The following is a 20253-nucleotide window of genomic DNA, read 5'->3' on the forward strand; positions in this document are numbered from 1 at the left end:
TGTGCGTGTGACGCACAGGAGTCTACTTAAAGCGGGATTAGTGTTGAGCGGTGCGCTTCACACCGCGCTCAGTCTGTCAGAGGCGCTCAGAGTACGCTCCGATTCTCAGGAGCACTCAGGCAGAGAAACACATCCATGTAACCGCTGCATACTGTCGGCGCACTCGGACACAGAGGAGAATCCTCTGCTTTCTGATAGTGATTTTCTCCGGATGAGCAGCCATGGGGGAGTGGACCATATTAGAGCGTCTTTTGGAGGCGGCTGTCCAGCAGCACTCTACTATGATCGGAAGGTAAGAGAGAGAGGTGTGTCTGATATAGAGGTCTGAATTCAACGCAGGGTCAGACAGTCAACATACAGAGGAGCCATGTGATTTCACCTGTGAACATGACATTAAGGACAAGCAGAGACATTAGACTGTTGTAGGAGGACCAGGGTGTTAGACTGAAAGGGCAGTTACTAAAATGCAGACCAGTCTCTGTCTTCCCTACACATGACCTCCTTGTACCTGCCTGGTGGACTGCCTCTGTAAGGAGGCTCCTTCATGAAGGGTTTATAAGGAGAGGCTTAATCAGGGGTTCACACGTCTCATTCTTAATGAGACAAACCTCGGGTTGCCAGGATTGAAAAATCATCTCTGCTGCTACACTGTTGTCTTGATGAACTGAAAAGCAAAGGGATTCTTCAAAAGCTCAAAGGTGTTTCTTATAAATGGTTTATAGGTGATTAATAAAGTATTAATGAGGAATCATTTGAAGTGTTGATCCATAAGGAGATATATTTGTGGTTTTAAGAACCAAAAACCATCTCAATGTAGTTTTATATCTCCTCTCTCAGGCTTCCCTCTGGGGTTCTAGTGACAACAGGTTGGTGAGCCAATCAGAAGAGAGGAGACTCTGAGCCTCTATTCCCATAGGCTGACTGTTCTGAGCGATCCAATAAAATATAGCAGATTTCAGCTAAACACTCAACACAAACCAAATCCTGCAAGGTTGGATGGTGGGTCCGGGTGGGCGGGGCTAAGGGTGGTGACTGCTTCGTTGTGACATCACAAGGGTCCAGAAGTCTTGACGGCTTGTTTTAAGGCTCAGTTTCTGAATAAAGGCATTTCTCTGTGGACTGAACGCTTTGATATTTTTTACAGTATTTAATATTGAACCTAGACCTGCTTTAAAATCAAACAACACATGGACATCTACCTTTATACTATATGGACCTTTAAAATACATTTCTGACCAAAAGAAGGAACAGAACAGTTATATTACATAACTTTGAAGAAAGTAAAACCACCAATTTTTTACAGATGAAATAAACAAATTTAGAAAAATAATAACATTAATTTGCATCACAGGGCTTCTGTAAAAATGAGCAAAGATCAAAATATAAATTGACTGTGTAGCAGACAGGAACAATTTTCTTTGGTCACCTCCTCCAGGTTGGGAACCAGTGTTATCATTAGTACATCTGAAAGTGAAGTTCACCAGCTACAGGTGTATATTTCTATTCAAGAACACAAACCACTAGTGTGAGAGTTAATATGTTTCTGGTGCTGCTGTCCCCTCAGGATCCTGCTGACTGTGGTAGTGATCTTCCGGATCCTGATTGTGGCAATAGTCGGAGAGACTGTGTACAACGACGAGCAGTCCATGTTTGTGTGTAACACCTTACAGCCAGGCTGCAACCAGGCCTGCTACGACAAGGCCTTCCCCATCTCCCACATCAGGTACTGGGTGTTCCAGATCATCATGGTGTGCTGCCCCAGCCTCTGCTTCATCACCTACTCTGTGCACCAGTCCGCCAAGCAGAAGGAACGGCGCTACTCCACAGTGTACCTCTCCCTGGACAAAGACCAGGATTCCATGAGAAGAGACGACAGCAAGAAGATTAAGAACACCATCGTGAACGGAGTCCTGCAGAACACAGAGAACTCCAACAAAGAGGCAGAGCCCGACTGCCTGGAGGTCAAGGACATCTCCAGCTCAGTCCTGAGAACTACAAAGTCAAAGATGAGAAGGCAGGAGGGCATCTCCAGGTTCTACATCATCCAGGTGGTATTCAGAAATGCACTAGAGATAGGGTTTCTGGTGGGTCAATACTTCCTGTATGGATTCAATGTCCCTGCGGTGTATGAGTGTGATCGATACCCTTGCATAAAGGATGTGGAGTGCTATGTCTCGAGGCCCACAGAGAAGACGGTCTTTCTGGTGTTTATGTTCGCGGTCAGCGGCATCTGTGTGGTGCTGAACTTGGCAGAGCTCAACCATCTTGGCTGGAGGAAGATCAAGACTGCTGTGAGAGGAGTGCAGGCTAGGAGGAAGTCCATCTATGAGATCCGGAACAAAGACCTACCCAGGATGAGTATGCCAAACTTTGGGCGCACTCAGTCCAGTGACTCTGCATATGTGTAGTGCACAGACTTGACGAGGCTGCAGGACAGCTGAGTAGAGACTAGTTATCAGGTACAACTCATTTATTAGTATGTATTCTTCAAAGGAACCAAGGGTTGGAGGTTTACAGAGAGTCTCTCTGAAACACAGCAGACAAGACAAGGGTCGTTCTCTCCTCAGTGATTCATTAAGGTGAAGCAGTAAGCTCACTGACATCATGTTTACATCACGTTGACATCATCAGGTCACTGACATCATGTTGACATCATGATAAAATCATGTTTACATCATGTTAACATCAGGTCACTGACATCATGTTGACATCATATTGCTAACATCATGTTTACATCATGTTAACATCATGAAGACAACATATTGACATCAGGTCACTGACATCATGTTGACATCATTATAAAATCATGTTTACATCATGTTGACATCATGATGACATCATGTTGACATCATGATGACATCATGTTGACATCAGAGTCCTGTACTACGAAGCAAGTTCAACATACCCAGGATAACCTTTAGTTTTCTGGCTTGACTAAACCTATAAATGACCGTCCTGCTAACCTTTACTACAAAGCAGGTTATGAACTGGCTCAGTTAACCCTGGGTTTACCTGTACAGTTACGAGCGTGTTCATGTGAAAGAGGTGGAGTTGTTAATTATAAGCAACATCATCAGAGCAATGAATGAAGTACTTAATATGATATTAGAAGAAACACTGGTACATGCCGGTAAGTTCAGATATAGCAACGTCCAAAAGTGATATTCAATAAGGTGAAATGTAACATGATCACATCACTGGAATAAAAATATATTATTTCCATGTCTAAATATATTTCATAATCATGGAAATAATTAACAGTGTGTGGCTATTTATTCTAATCAAAGACATTAGACGTTTAGTTTTTATTTCCAGTTATGGTCACAGAGTCTCCTCATCATGTTACTGAAAACCCAGAGTTAAACCTGAAGTTACCTCAACAACCTCTATTCCTGCTTTGTAGTACAGGCCACAGGTCACTGACATCATGTTGACATGATCTCACTGACATATTTTGAAGGTTAACTCTGGGTTTTCAATTCTACGATGGTGGTTCACTTCTTACTTGGTTCACCATGGTAATTTACACTGACTTCATAACCTGATTTGGAGCAGGTTAACTTAAGGATCAGATCAAAACCTGTCAACAGCCCAACTTCTGACCAATTAAATATATGGAAAAACTGAGTCATCATTCATACAGGATCCTGACAGGGACAAAAGAGTTTACAATGAAGTGATAAATAATAACAAGACATTGAAAGAGACAGTAGACATCTTTATAAGTCAGTGGAATCATTTTCCTGTTACAGACATTGCATGTGTCCACTCTAGTTTTAAAACAGAGCTTGCATGGAGAGTTTATCTCATTAAATAAATATATCTCTATATAACTATTTCATTTTAAATGAACAAATATTCTTTAATCCGACAGGATTCCTGACAGTGTTGATGCTTTTACTTCCTTCTTCATCACTGCAGCTCAGAACAACATGAGGAGACTCTGTGACCAGAACTGTAAATAAAAACTAAATCTCTGATGTCTTTGATTAGAACAATGATCCACACGCTGTTAAATATTTCCCATGATCAGTGTCATTCTGATATCACCGTTTCTTCTCATATTACATTATTCATGGTTCTGACGATTTTGCTTGCGCTAGTAGCCAGACAGGTAAACCCAGAGTTAACTGAACCAGTTGATAAGCACCTTTGTAGTACAGGTTATCCAGGATGGTCAAGTTAGGTTAAGTTCAGGTAACCCAGATAACTTAAGTTACCCTGGGTATGTTGAACTTGCTTCGTAAAACACCCCTCGGTCACTGACATAATGTTGACATTATGTCACTGACATCATGTTAACTAATGATGACATCATGTTGACATCATTTTGATATCATGTTAACATCATGTTGACATCATGTTGACCTCACTGACCACATGTGTGTTTGAGCCATCTGACCAAAACCACATTCAACAAACCAGAGACTTCAGGACCAGGGAACTTGAGGTTAATTTGTGGGTTTAAAACTCATTCCTGCAGAACTCTATTCCCTATGAGAGCCAATAGTCCTGTGTAGACAGGTAAACTTAGGAACCTAAACCATGACAAACAGTGAACACATTTTTGGACATGTAGTGTTTCAGAGCTCAGAGGGTTCCTGAGGTCCAGGTGGACACTGAGTGTTTCCCTGCTCCACCCTGAGCTCTGACTCTCAGTCACACTCCAGTTAATCAAACTCCTCTTATACAGTGACGCACACAATCTGGGGGCAAGACTGTTCTTGTACATCACAGACTATTACAGCACATCTCATCTCAGATATATCTCTCTTAGGAATCTCTTTGTTACAGATGCGTGTGCTTGCACCAATGACCTTAACCTGTAAGACCATTCCTCTGCTTCAGCTGCAGGAAGATGGAGATCTGTCACTTATTTTTTTTCTGTTACACCCAAGCGCCCGTTACTTTCATTTGTGACATTTGTTGTTTTAATGTCATCAAGTGCCATTCATGTATATTCATGTAGAGAAACCTCTGTCCAAATCTGTGCGAAGACATGACATCCCTGCTTGGATTATCGGGGGAATCCTCCATCATCTGAACAGCTGTTTACTGTCATCGTGGATCTCCAACCAGTCATCACATATTCCAGGGTTTTATCCGATTATTAATCACATGAACCACACAGGAATTTCAGTTGGTGCTACCATTATATCAAGTATAATTTAAAGTATGCCACTGTTGAACATCTTTAATAAAATGGAGACCATCTAAACGAGAACATTGTGTGTTTGAGGTGTAGATTTTCACTGCAACTGCTTACATCCTCCTCAGTGAGGTTCCACTGTTTTCTACTGAAGATGAAAATTTATAAAAGCACCTCAAATATAAAGCTGCTAAGCGTGTGTGTGTGTGTGTGTGTGTGTGTGTGTGTGTGTGTGTGTGTGTGTGTGTGTGTGTGTGTGTGTGTGTGTGTGTGTCCACACGCGCCAAGTGGACTCAGCAAGTTGAGGACATTGCATGCGTCTCTCCACAACAGTACTGAGTGAGTCCAGACTCCTGCCAAGCACAGACCCAGCTTTTTTGACCAGCTTGTCCAGTTTCTTTGTGTTCATGTATTTCACTGCAGATGTCAAAGGACCTGAGCTTCCTTCTGGTAGATGGCATTCATGTTCAGGGACCAGTCCAGACGGTGCACACCTAGGTATTTATAAGTGTGCACCACCTCAATGTCCTTCCCTCGAAACTGGAGGACAGAGTCTGACACAGCAGTCTGTACACACACACACAGTAGTACCTACCTGACCATCACACAGCAGCAGTCATAAATGCCGTGATAACCAGTGTCCCACCTCCAGCCCCAGTGTTTCTCAGTAACTTCAGTCAGACTTGTCTGTTTTGTCATCAGTCATCATGCTTGCTCTGCTCATGTGACACAGATCTCACCACACTTCAGTCAAAGAAAATAAATATGATGTGGTGAATATTTACTTTTTTGTAAATATAGATGACAGTGAATCTGTTGACAGCTTATCTCAGTCAGATGTGTTGAGTTGTGTGAGTGTACAGAACTCCTGGGAGTCTCTGGTTGGTAGATGGGACAGTCTAGTCGCACTGCTGTGATACAGCTGCTGTGACACTGTCGGTCTTTAAATCCAGCCTCTGGAGGATGAGAGATCTGAACTGAGACACAGCTTCTGTCAGGAAAACTTGAGGTGGTGTCCTGTCTCTGAGTCTTCACAATGATCATCTTTGAAGAACAAAATTAATTTGCTCATATTTCTGTGATACCCATAGTCATGCAGTGTTAGGTGGTGTAATGTCTTGCTCCACCTGCTGAGCAGCTCTAACCCTGCAGTGCCTGGCTCTTACTTACACTGTAGACATGAAGCTCAGGGAGGTAAAGATCAGGGGAAATAAGGCAGTGAGAGCAGAGTGATTGAAGGCACAGATCACTGACACACAGACACAGATGTAGAGTTGGTAGACTGAATTATCAGTTTCTAATATTACATTCAACACTCTGGTACCAACACATTCTGCTGACAGAGTGTGGACACACTGGTTGTGTGTTCCTGCCTCCCTTAGACAGAGGTGAAGGCTGCAGGTCAGAGTCCACTCTGTTCTCAGGAGACTTTTACTTTGAAACACATGTAGTAGAGTTCACTCAGTGTAACAGATGTTTATTTTGATTTTTGTCCAGCATCAGGTCAAAGAATGTTAAATTTCTGAGTTCTAGAACTGAGTCGTACTACTATGTGTGTGAACATACGAGTACCTGATTAACTGTATGACTGAACACAACCTAAGCCAACATTACAACAACAAGACATCAATCAACAAGTACATTAACAAAGTTAAGACTTCTGCTGCTTAGCTATGCTGTGCTGTGCTGTGCTGTGCTGTGCTGTGCTGTGCTATGCTGTACTGGGAAAGGTTAGGCCCAGTCAGTTAACGTTACCCAGTCCTTGGAACAAACAAAGAGGTCTTTTCCAGTGTTGTTGTAAAGTCCAGTGAGTTGGGAGGCTCCCTGGTGGAGTAAAGTCCTGTCTGGCTGTGTTGCTTTGCTGTTATCTCCTTTGTTCTCCTCACAGAGTTAGCTGTTCAACGCTAACTCTGCTATGACTCCTGTTGCTTGGAAAATCAGGTGGCCTTGTGTCGTAGCTGCTGATTCTGAAGAGAATTTGGTTCACTCTCAGTTAATCCGAAGCAGGTCGCTGCTGTTGAGGAGAAGAGTGTTTTCAGGCTGCTGTGAGCAGGTCGGCGAGAGAGCTGGTTTCTCAGGTAGCAGAGCTGACCTGGGCTGGGGCCTTGAGTGAGTCCAGTATAACCAATTTTAGGAATATAAAAGTGAATTACAGTATATTAACAACTCGGACTAATAACAAAACCTAGGCCAGGATCAGAAGACACCAAATACGAAAGGAGCCGCTGTACTGAGCAACAATAATGAAGCAGACACAGGTATAACTATTGAATAGCCACTCATATAATTGTTTACAATGAATGAAATAATTTGTCTGCCTGTACAACATACAAAATAGTGAACTGAGTGGTGCATCCAAATGCAATGGGACTTTTAACACTCTTAACACTTCAATGTAACCAACTAGAGATAAGAAAATAACCACTATCTCTCTTCGTTTATTGTACTCATTTAACTGTCTGTGCTTTTTACACCTGGTTACACACTCCCCTCCTGAACTTATGCACGTCCCTGTGCATAGTAGACAGTTAAAGGATAATTATGCGAAGAGACCAGATAGGCGGTTGAACAGGCTCTTCCCTTATGACGTCTTCCCAAGCTGTGGACAGTCCTTGAAAGAATGATTTCACTGCTGTGATCAAATGATTTCCTAGCTCTGTATAATCAAGCCGTCGTGGTGGTTGACGGTTTCTCTCAGATCTCCGGACAGAATCATTTGTATCTGTATTCTCCTCTGTATCCATTGGGACTATTCCATCCTGTCCTTCCATTTCACCTATTTCCTCTTTTCTTTCCTCAGGTTTTGCTCCTTTAAGACCATCATTCTCTTCATTTTTGTCAGACATATCCGAGTGAACCGAGAGTTGCTCTCCTCGGACGTCTGGATGATCATCCTCAGGTGAGTGATTTTGAATCAAGGCTGTTTCATCTGCTTGTTCAGTTGGAGTGACTCTATCGGTAGGTAATTACTCAGTACCACTCTGATGAGAATTAGACACAATGAACATCAAAGGACCATCTGAAGTACTTTTGGACATATCAGGTAAGTTGTCAAAATCGGATTGGTTGTCTAGATCGGGTAGATTGTCAAGATTAGGTGGATTGTCATCATTTTGAGCATTTAGAGGACTCTCAACAGGACAAAGACTTGGAGGTTCAGTATGCTGAGTATCTTGGACATTGGTCATGGGCAGATCTAGGGGCACAGGACTCTCACTGACCGTGGGGACAGAGGAACTTAACCAAACAGGGATGAGTATATCATCTTCCTCATCTAAGGAACTCTCTTCCTCTACCACAGGGTTTGCACGGGTTCCTGGCCTGCATGGTACCGGCTTTTGTACAGGCTCACTGCTTTCCTCCACAGGTAGGTACCCACAAGGAAGCAACAGGTCCCTGTGTAGTGTCCTTAGGGGACCATCCCCATTTTCAGGTTGAACAGTGTATACTGGGAGAGTCCCTGCTGTTTTCACCACCACATGGACAGTGGGTTCCCATTTGCCGTTTCAGGTCATCCTTTCCTCCGCACACACCTACCACATGTCCTCACTTTCCTTTCCACATCCATAACCATTTTCAGCCAATAGAATCTGGTCCTCACAAGGTCCAGTGTCCGGTCGACTCCCATGTGGCCCATATGGTCATGCAGGCTGGTGAGAACTGTGTCGCGGAGCTCAGCTGGAAAGACAAGCTGGCAAGATGTCTTGGACCCCACTTGGCGTCGTCTGAACAGGATGTTGTTATGGAGCTCAAGACGATTGAGTTCTCGGAGGAGGAGTGGGAGACCAGGAAGTTGAGTGCGCAAGGTGGGGGGTGGTGTGTCCCCATGTTCAATCTGGGTGATAAAATGTTTTATACATTGGTCAGCTCTTTGCTTAGCTGCTATTTCTTTTTCAGATAGATGGGGGATGATTGGAAGACCTCCAAACTGTTCTTCTTGTCCATAGCTGTCAGGAACAGCACTAGGAGACACAGCGAGAGTCTCCACTAAAGCAACACGATCTATATCTCCCTCTCTCTCATCATCAGGACAGCTGCTGTAGGTGAGCTGTCTCTCGCAGATTGCTTTCACAACGGACTGATCTACCACGTGATCTTGTGTGAACTGCTGTATGCGTTCTCTCTCTTTTTGTGATTTCAGATCGTCTGCTAGCATCCCATGTGGTCTGCGTGATAATCCATCCGCATCTCCATTCTGCCTTCCTGGACGATAGAGGAGTTTGAAGGAGAATGTGGCGAGAAGTTTGGCCGAGGTCAGGATATAAGTCAGCGGATTGCTATCCATTACAACGGTGAAGTGGTTGCCGTAAATATAGTCACTAAACTTTTCTGTAACTGACCACTTGAGCGCCAGGAACTCCAGCTTGTGCGCTGGATAGCAGCTCTCGCTTCGTGAGAGCCCCCTACTCGCATACCCTATGACTCTAAGCTGGCCTTCTTGCTCCTGATACAACACAGCACCGAGCCCCATGGTACTGGCGTCGGTGTGTAGTATGTAGGTTCTCTGGGGGTCAGCAAAGGCTAGGACAGGGGCTTTAGTGAGGCTCTGGATGACTGCCTCGAAGGCTTGCTGGCAAACTGGCGTCCAGCGCCCTCCGAAGGGTTCTTTCGGGTCATAATATTGATTTGTTTTCTGTCTTATGTCTGCCGGTTTCGCTTTTGATTTCTTGTAGAAAGGTGGGTAGCCAGAGGTTAAGTTATGGAATGGCTTTATGATGCTGGAGTAGCCCTTAACGAACCTCCTATAGTACCCAGCGAAGCCGAGGAAGGATTTCAGTTCTCGTAGGGTCTGGGGGACAGGCTATGTCCTAAGAGCTGAAGTCTTTTCAGGATACGTCTCGACGCCATTTCTCGACACTACATGGCCCAGATAACGGACTGATGTCTGGAAGAAGACACATTTTTTGGGGGATAACTTCAACCCAAACTCTTTGAGACGAGTTAGCACTCTCATGAGTCTTTCTTCGTGCTCCTCAAGTGTTCTGGAAAATACGATCACGTCATCAAGGAAGACCAAAGCATCTTTCAAATGCATATCCCCCATGCACCGTTCCATTAATCTTTGGAACGTGCTTAGGACGTTTGTCACACCTTGAGGCATTCTGTTGAACTCCTAGAATCCGAGCGGGCACACGAAGGCCGTCTTCGGTTTGTCTGCTTCTTCAATTTCGATTTGGTAGTAACCCGACTTTAAGTCGAGAACAGAGAACCACTGTGAACCATTGAGGGCTGAGAATGTGTCCTCCAGCTTCGGAAGGTTGTAGGCATCTTTTATAGTCTGGAGGTTTAGACGCCTGTAATCGATGCACAACCGGACTTGGCCATTCTTTTTCCGAACCACTACTATGGGTGACGCAAATGGCGACTCTGATTCCCTGATAACTCCCGCATCAAGAAGCTCTTGAATGTGCCTTCGAACAGCCTCAATGTCCTGTGGGTGGATTGGTCGGGCACATAGTTTGAAAGGGCTTTCATCTGAAAGTGTTATGTGATGTCTCACCTTATCCGTCCGGCCAAAGTCCAGGTCATGATGCACAAACACCTCAGGCATGTTGTTGAGCTGATGAGTGATGCGTTGCCTCCATTCGAGTGGGATTGGGGAGTCACCAAAATTGATGATTGATTAGCTATACTATGCTCTTTTAATAAAATGGTCTGATAAGCACTAATTTCTGCAATAGTGCACTTTGCAGGGATGACAATGTCATGGTCAGATTCGTTGCTTATGACGACTGGCAGCTTATGGGGCCGTAGCTGTGGGAACTCAACTAGACCACCTTTTACCAGCAGGCCACCTGGCAAGGGGGACGATGATGGATACTCAATGACGACGGATTTCTCATCCTGAAGACCACTGACAAGGGCAATTCCCTCCACCACTACAGTTTCACCGGCTGGAATGACTTGAGGCGTCTTGCCTTGCATCTTCACCACACCAGGGGGTTGTTGCTTTCCTGCTTTCCTTCTTAGCTCAATGACTCTTAAAACTACTTTATAACCTTGTGGGAGGGGCTGGCGATTGGTTAAGTCAGTCTCTGAGTAAATGTTAAACAGTAACTCTAAGGTGTTGGTGCCTATGAGCATGAGAGATTGTGAAGTGTCAGGGCCATTAAGGAAGTTCATTATAAGGACATGCAGAGTTACGGACCCACAATTGACACTTTGCGACTCTTTCCACCAACCACCTTGTGGATATTTGTGCTACATTTCAAGCTTCCAGTGCAGATTGTGAAAGAGGATTTAGTTTAATGAATCATATCAAAACAGCATCCAGAAATCGTCTTAAAGTGGCACATTTGGACCAGCTAATGCGCATAAAGTCAAAGCACGAAGCAGACGAAGCCATCAACCTGGACAAAGTGTACAACCATTGGAGAAGTGAGAAGGACAGATGTGAAAAATAAGGCAAAATTTAAGTCAGATTTGTGCATATTCTAGCTACATTTATTAAGATTTTTTTGTTTATGGATATTAATCATTAAATGCTCCACAGCGTGCACATCTGATGTTGCTCACAGTGGTCCTCAGTGTGCTCAGGGAGCTTTTGTGTATGCCCAGACACATGAAAAATTAGAGGGAACATTGTATACATCCCTGGTTCACTCGCTCTCCGCCAGATTGTTCTCAGTATCATGCTAGACTTTCCTTTTCATCTCCAGACTGACTTCCCGTTATCGACTCTGCTCGTCCCTGACCATCCTGCCTCGTCTCTGCCCGGGTAAATGCCTCAACCTTCTGTCCCCAACCACAAGTTCTGCCTCTGTGCTTCCTGGTCCCCGTCTGCCTGTCCCTGGGTGTTTGGCGTTCTCCAGCTCCGATGTCGCAACGTGAGTGCTTCCCTGCTGGTTTCCCAATCCTTCGTCTGACTCGGATTACCGCCTGCCTGCTCCTTCCTGGTTCGTCTGCCCCGCTGACTGCACACCTGGTTCCGATCCTCCTGCACCCTCGACTACTTCTCCAGCCTACTCCCTAACAGTACCATTGCCTTCCTACCAACTCGTCCCTGTGTGTTTGAGCCTCCCCAACCCGCTCCACTCACCTGCTCCGCAACACGGCATGTCCAGCCCCGGACCCCTTCCTCTATCCCCAATACCCACCTGTGTGCAATATCTCTGCTGGTTCTTCAATAAAAGTCATTACCAACTAGTCACCTGTTTGGTTGTGCTGCAATTGGGTCCTACCACACTGTACAATCTTGCCAGAAATGGACCCAGAGCACAATCCCACACCCCTGATATGCCTCGAGAGAATTGAAGGCGTTCTCCAGCAGCATGAGGCCATGATGTCCGCTACCGCCTCGGAAGCTAGACAGGTGGCTGAGGCTAATGGACAGGCACTAGCAGCGTTAGTAGGGCAAATGCAGCAACTGATGACCTTCCTGAGTTAGCCCGCCGCTCCCATGCCCTCACTAGCTCCAGCTTCTCCTTCACCCAGAGATGCTCCCGAGCCCCAGGTGGGAACTCCAGAGTGCTATGATGGCCTATTCCTGACTCCCGCAAACAACTGCAGCGCTTCCTGGGGTTTGCCATTTCTACTCCCGCTTCATCTCTGACTACAGCTCTGTGGCCGCCCCTCTCACCACCCTCACCTCCTCCAAAGTGACCTTCCAGTGGACTTCTGCTGCCGACAAGGCCTTCCAGACCCTCAAGTCCAGGTTCACCTCGGCGCCCATCCTCCAGATGCCTGATTCTGAGCGCCAGTTCATGGTGGAGATGGATGCCTCCGATATAGGAGTGGGAGCCGTTCTGTCCTAGAGATCTGTCACCAACCAGAAGCTCCACCCCTGCGCCTTTTTCTCTCTGCACTTGTCACCAGCTTCAAGTAACGATGTCATCGGGAACAGAGAAGAAGATGGCTCTGGAGGAGTGGCTGGAGGGCACCAAGGAACCCTTCCTGGTTTGGACCAACCATAACAACTTGGAATACGTCCAAACAGCCAAGAAATTGAACTCCAGGCCCGCTGGTCCTTATTCTTCACTCGGCTCAACTTCACCCTCTCCTACTGTCCAGGGTCCTGCAACGTCAAGCCTGATGCCCTGTCCCGGCAGTTCCAGAAGGGGGGTTTCAGCAAAATGGCCCACTTTGTGCCCCTGCCAAAGTTGCCATCAGCCAAAGAGACTGCCCAGCTGGTCCTGCCCTTCATCTTCTGCCTGCATGGTCTCCCTGTCGATGTGGTGTCCAACCGGGGGCCCCAGTTCTCCTCGGGTTTTCAGAGGTAGTTTTGCAGGCTGATAGGAGCAAGTGCCAGTCTCTCCTCTGGGTTCCATCCCCAGGCTAATGGGCAGACTGACCGGAAGGACCAGGAGATGGAGATGGCCCTTCGCTGCATGGTCTCCCGGAATCCATCCTCCTGGTTGCAGCAGCTGCTATGGGTGGAGTACTCCCACAACTCCCTCACCAGCTCCGCCACAGGCATCCAGGGTGCCTACGGCTACCAACCCCCACTCTTCCCGGCCTTGGAGAAGGAGGTTTCCTGTCTGTCTGTCCAAGCCTTCGTCCGCCGCTGTCGCCAAGCCTGGGTCCAGGCACACACTGCCCTCCAGTGCTCCGTGAGTCACTACACTGCCTCGGCCAACCAGCGACAATCTCCTGTTACAGTACCAGGTCAGCAGAAGGTGTGGCTCTCCACCCGGGACCTACCCCTCTGGGTGGAATCCAAGGTTCATCGGCCCATTCCCCATCCAGAGGGTCATTAGTCCGACAGCGGTGAGACTGAGGCTTCCGCACATTATGCGTGTCCATCCCACCTTCCACGTGTCCAAAGTGAAGCTGGTCCATGAAAGCCCTATATCGGGTCCCCATCCGACGGTCCACGCCTGATCCCTGCCTGTTCCCTCTGACGTGGATCTCCCTGCAGAGGGGCCATCTGATGACGAGGGATCCCTCCACCAGACCCCACCACCCACCCGGCTAAGGAAATGGACTGGACCAGTTCACAGGAGTTTTAGCCTGCCTGCTCCTTTCTGGTTCGTCTGCCCTGCTGACTGCACACCTGGTTCTGATCCTCCTGCACCCTCGACTACATCTCCAGCCTGCTCCTTAACGGTACCGTTGCCTTCCTACCAACTCATCCCTGTGTGTTTGAGCCTCCCCAACCCGCTCCACTCACCTCCAGGTTCTATATTAATGCTGTGAAAGTATCAAAGTGCTCAGTCCACAGAGAAATGGCTGTATTCAGAAACTGAGCCTTAGAATGAGATATCTGAACTTAGGGACTTCACAACAAAGTAGTAGTCACCACCCAAAGTAGTCACGGCCCTTAGCCACGCTCTAAGCCCCGCCCACCTGGATCCACCATCCAACCTTGCAGGATTTTGTTTCTCTGAGCAAAGGGTTCCCCTGTTCTTAAGACTGTAGTTGTCATTTTAATAAAAACACTGTAAATATTCTGTACTGTAGCTGCCCTCTCTTTTTACCCATTCTCATTTAGGTAAACAGAGCCCCTCTAATTGATGTGTGAATGTATGAAATTATGGTGGCCATGAGCCACACTGAATTTACAGGAGTTTACTGCTAACCCAACAACATTGGTAAGTGCAGTTATTGAGTTTTCGGTTAAGGTAAACGATAAGAAAGTATGGAAAGTATTTGTGTATGCCAAACACATAAGTTTGTAAATCATATGTTTGATGCATGTCGCCTACTGTTACTTAATGACGTAAACGTAAACATAAAACTTTAAATGTCTCCTGGTTGAGTTTGTGAATGAAGGCATCTTTTATTCATTATCAATCTGTACTGTGCATTAAGTGGGTGGTTATGCATTTAGGTGGGGGCCTGCATTAGTGAATAACATGTTTAGGGCAGTGTGTGCATGTGTGTGTGAGAGAGAAAGAGACAACAAGAGAGAGAGAAAATGAGAGAGCATATGTAGGTAAACCAAAGTGAAGGTTAGTATATAACATGGGTGTGCAAGTCCACCATCTGTATCACTCAGAAAACAGTCAGCCAATCAGAAGAGAGGAACTCTGAGAGCCTCTCTCTCACCAACCTTTAGTTACTAGAGCTCCAGAGAAAAGCCTGACCGAGAAGATGTAAAACTACACTGAGATGGTGTTTGGTTCTTAAAACCACAAATATATCTTCTTATGGATCAAGACTTCAAATAAAACACTTGAGAAGAGGGAAATATGGACCTTTAACTTAGAACTGTTGTCCTCAATTAGTATGCGCTTCTAGTATTGGCAAAAGCATGATGCACCAATCAGTCCAAAAACAAGATGCCGGGCATCTGAGAGACAAGTGACAATTGGATTTGTTTTGATGGTGCAATCCTGGTGTGGAACACCTAACTAATGATTACTTTTAACCTGATTCATCAGGATCTAATCAGCAGAGCAGTGATGAAAATGACAGTGAGCCATGTGTATAGATCCAAAGGAACTATATCTAAACAGTGTGATAAAAGTGATGATGGTGGTGGTGGTGGTGAGCCAGGACCTGGCAACAATGGATGTGGAGAGTACTGGAAGTCTGCTGCATTTACTCCAGACTTTGTTCAGTTTGAGGCTGGAGATGAAAGGCTGCATGGAGCAATATGTAACCCACATAGTGATCACAGTATACTCAAATATATTGCCCAGTGTCTAGATTCGGAGGGAGGGATTGAAAGTGAATTGAGAATGAATGACAGACAAAATAAGCGACTCGAGCCACGTTGTGCATTTGACTAAAAATGTATTGCAAACCTTTTGCAATAAACAAAGATAAATGTTACCTCTTTTATCACAATACAGTGTTTTCAGTGCTTCACAATTTAAACCACGATATATGAAATTAAAATAAAAGGGAAAGAAAAGTGTCCATGAAGATTATGAGTTCAGAGTTCATCTGGTTTGTTCACTCCAGTTCAGTTTTGTTCCTTTATACGTTCAGTTTCACTAGTCTCAGTCAAATAATGTCATTTCAAATCAGGTTCAGTTACAAAGTGCATTTAGTTCAGTCGAAAGTCCGGTAGAAAAGGCTTTAACCTTCCTACCACATTGAGGTACTTGATGAGAGTGAAGGAATGAATGAGCTCCTCTGGCACAAGGAAGGCTCGCCATCTCCCTCGTCAGGGAGAATCCAATTCAGATTCCCAAGGTATCTCAAAAAACCAAGCCTGTATAGAAACAAGGCTATTACTATATTGATTCGTTCAACTTAAATTTATGGAAAATTTTATCCCTTTTTACATCAACATGGAATTTTATCTTAGCTTATCAATGCAGCAATATAAATGCAATGTCAAGTTTGCATAGTGAAAAGGAAAATACACATTAAACCTGGTGCCTTTGTCGGCCGACACAAACTGTGTCATCAAGATTCTAGCTGGAGGGGTGGGACTTACTCTCTCTAACCAATGGAAAGTCTGCATTTCCTGATATGATCGATAACAACCAATCTAAAGCAGAATAACGAAGACTGACATTTTGTGTAAACAATAAGGGGGAAGTCAAAACAGAGTCACTCTGATTTACACCATTGTAAGCAATAAACCACAGTGTGAGCAGAATTACTAATATATTGATCAGTAACAAGGAATGATATTGGAAATAAAATAATATCAATTTTTGTCAAACTTTCAGTTAACCACAAAATACAATTTGGTTTACTGATCTGATTTGTTAGCAAAAAGACTGCCCCCAAGTAGTTATTCTTGTAGTAGAGTAGAGTGTTAAGACCTGCCTACTGTGAATTGCACTGTAGCTGGAGACCCTTGGCTGGAACCCAGGTGGCTGAGGTTGCCGTGGTAACCCTGGAGACGCAGGATCAGGGTGGATTCTCATGGAGGCCGTGTCCCGATATCACAGTGACAGATTCTGCCAGTGTCTCATCGGTTGAGCTCTGGTGGAGTTTGCCAGGAGTCTTTCCGTCTCTGGCACTCTTGATTCTGGTAGGCTTCTCTGCTGGCGGTCATGGGCAGATGTGTTATCTGTGGGCGTCGCTTGTGGGTTGATATGAAATAAACTCTAAAGCACCTAACTTCTGCTACCAGGTGACTCTAAACTGTCAAAAGGGCGTTACTTGTCTTCTCCTGTGTTTCAACCTGGAGAAGATAGTAATTTTACACAGAACTAGAATGAATTGTTTCATTCTAGAGTTTACCTATAAACTCACACATCAATCTTCCACCATGACCATAAAAACATTAAATGAAACAACATATAAACCTAATGGCACCAATAATGACAGACAGGAATAATATAAGTGTGGATTTCATATTACATCCTTCAACCTGAAATTAATCATAATACAAGCGGTTAACTGATCAAACAACAAAATAAACATTTCCTAGAGCTAATAGTCTATAAATGTGGATTACACAGTAGTTCTTTTACTATAATAGTAATAATATGGACATTCTGGATGTCATGTAGTGTGTGTTACCTTGTGTGAAGGATGCTGACAGTATGGTCACATGAAAGACATTGTCTTAAAGTTTACATGTTACATTTCAGCCATGCAGGGGCAGCCTTTACATTTTTTTTATGATTTTGACTCTTTATTATAGCGCCACCATATGGCTGAACAGGATCATATTTTTTGTAAAGCATTTACAAACCATTTGGAGTTTAGATACCAATTATCATGTGTCTGGCTCATTCCAGCTCTCTGCAAATTGAGCAAAGGCTGAGGATGCCGCACATTGATGAATAGGCCCCGCGCACTTTCATCAATCAATGTGTCACTTCAGATTTTAATTAATACTTGCCTCCAGAACATGTGTACCAATTTTGGTGAACATCTGTTCACCGGATTTTGAGGTAAGCATTTTTGGCATTTATGGCGATCAGGCTAAAAATGCTTTGGTAGGCTTACTCCCTGTCCTAGCCCGAAGCTGATTAATTTTAGCTACTTAATGCTTTGGTTGACCTATTTGCTATAATGACATGAATTCATACATTTTTCATTCATAAAAGAAATTTGCATATTCATCTCCTAAGAAGTCTACTAAATTTGGTGTTTCTAATCTCAAAATTCATAAAGTTCTATTCATTGTACTGTTTTTCAAATTATGCAAATTAACAAAAAATCTATCCAGGTGCACTTTAATGGTCCAAGAGGCTTTTTTGTAGAACACATAGAGCTGCACATGTGTATCAAATTTCAAGTCAATCAGACAAATGGTGTGAGGGGCGGGGCCTGAAAATAACTTTTTTGAGCCTTAATTAAAGCACTCCTATGTGGCCAATTGCACTCATACTTCTTGGGCCAGTAGCGCACATCATTTCCAGTTATGCGGGCAAGTTTCATGTTTCTCGCTCATTCTAACTCACGGCAATTTGAGCCGAGGCAGAAGATAATTAAGAGTCAAAATTGTAAAAATATTTTAATGGCTCCCCCACCACACCGAGAGTCCCATTGTCTTCAAATTCATCTCTAAGCTACAGGTCAATAATTTCTACAAAAAGCCTCTGTGATGATAGCAACTACCATTATGGATCTTGAGCTAATTAGCATAACATTAAAAACTGTAAAATTAATAGAACTTTTCACATTTTCACTTTATCAATACCAAATTTAGTATACAGTCTTAAGTGATTGAGAAGCACATTGGTATTACAAATGAGCAGGATTGGTTGGAAAACAAGGCCAATGTTGACCGAAATGCCTTTGCGAAGAGCAGGGATTAGCTAATATTGGCCATAACTCATTAACCATTTGTCCGATCATCATTAAGCTTGGTAGATATCTTCATGTCATTATAGCAAATAGGTCAACCAAAGCATTAAGTAGCTAACATTAGGCAGCTTCTCTTAGTTGAGTGAAGAAAAATGTGAACCCGCGAACTGCCGCTTGCGGCTATAATTGTATTTATTTTCTCTGTCAACATTTTTACTTGTGTCCACAATCAAGCAAGCCACCCAAACAACTGAGAGGTGTCACAGTAAGAGGCCAGAACACAGTGGGAGGGACCCAAATGGCAGACTACCACAGGCAGGAGGGTGCAGTGAAGATAACTTTAATAATAAAAAACCCAAATGTCCAAAACTTACTGGAGTGGATAACATCAATCAGGAGTCCAAGAAAGCAGATATAAAAGAAATACAAGGGAATAAAATAATCCAACCAAGGAAAAAACAAAGGGGATCAAACACAGGAACAAAACAGATGAACTGACAAAGGACAAAGTGAGTAAACTGGTATAAATCAAATGCAAGTGGGGAGTGGTCAGGTAAATACTAGATAGGTGTGGATGGATGCGGCAGACAACACAAGACAAAGATAGGCAGTAAAATAACCAGATACACAGGGGAAGTAATTTCAAAATAAAACAGGAAATAATCAAAGAGTCAAACTAAAGGTCTAATGGTCCAGATCATGACGGAGGGGTGTGGTTCCATGTTTCACAGAGCTGCAACAAATTAGGATTAGTCAATCAACAGAAAATGTATTGTCAAACACTTTGATAATAGGAATAATTTTTAAGCAAAAAGTCAACAAGAATTTGCTGCATTTGTGGGTCTTCAATTGTAATACATTTAATATTTTGGGTTCTGGGCTGTTGGCCAGACAGAGTTACATACTTCAAGATGTCAACTTGTTTGTCATTTGAGAAAGTAATCCATAGATTAAAAGAAAATATGGAAATAATTGTGTTTGGAGCCCTAATTTCATGCTATTATCTGCCACCAAATAGTTTAAATAAAAATGAAGAACCTTTAGTATGCAAAGAACTATCCCCCAAATAAAAAGGGTTTTTCAGTTGGTGTTGGCTCTTTGTAGAACCATAGAACCTTTTGAAGAACCATTTAAGAACCATTATTTTTCAGTGTTAGTGCCCATTAGCCAAAAACATTTCCACATGTGTTGTTTGACTGTGTTGTTCAGATGTGCCTAAGTCGTCCTTGGTGGATATAACAAGTGAAGGGATGCAGGAAAGACCTTTACCTGGTGAACTGGATTCTTTCTTGCCCTGTGTGTCAGATGGCTTGGTTTCTCTGGTGGGAATTGAGGTGATACTGTGTAACACAGCTGCTTTTGAGTCTGTTATCCAGGCTTCAGTGTTGCCATTTTCAGGAGAAAGTGTCTCAGGGTGCTCTGTCCCTGTTTTTGAAATGGGAAATTCCACTGCTGTATATTTTTAAGCCTTTATTGGATAGCACAGTAGAGAGAGACAG

General features: G+C 44.1%; 1 protein-coding gene across 1 annotated transcript; it reads left to right on the forward strand.

Moving 5' to 3' along the window:
- Positions 1-221: 221 nt before the first annotated feature.
- On the forward strand, positions 222-2408 carry gjd2b (gap junction protein delta 2b). Its single transcript, XM_056363201.1, has 2 exons — positions 222-292; positions 1565-2408. Exons 1-2 carry the CDS (start codon positions 222-224, stop codon positions 2406-2408), a joined length of 915 nt encoding a protein of 304 aa, XP_056219176.1.
- Positions 2409-20253: the final 17845 nt, after the last annotated feature.

Source organism: Seriola aureovittata, chromosome 19 (assembly GCF_021018895.1).
Source record: "Seriola aureovittata isolate HTS-2021-v1 ecotype China chromosome 19, ASM2101889v1, whole genome shotgun sequence".
NCBI classification, from domain to species: Eukaryota; Metazoa; Chordata; class Actinopteri; order Carangiformes; family Carangidae; genus Seriola; species Seriola aureovittata.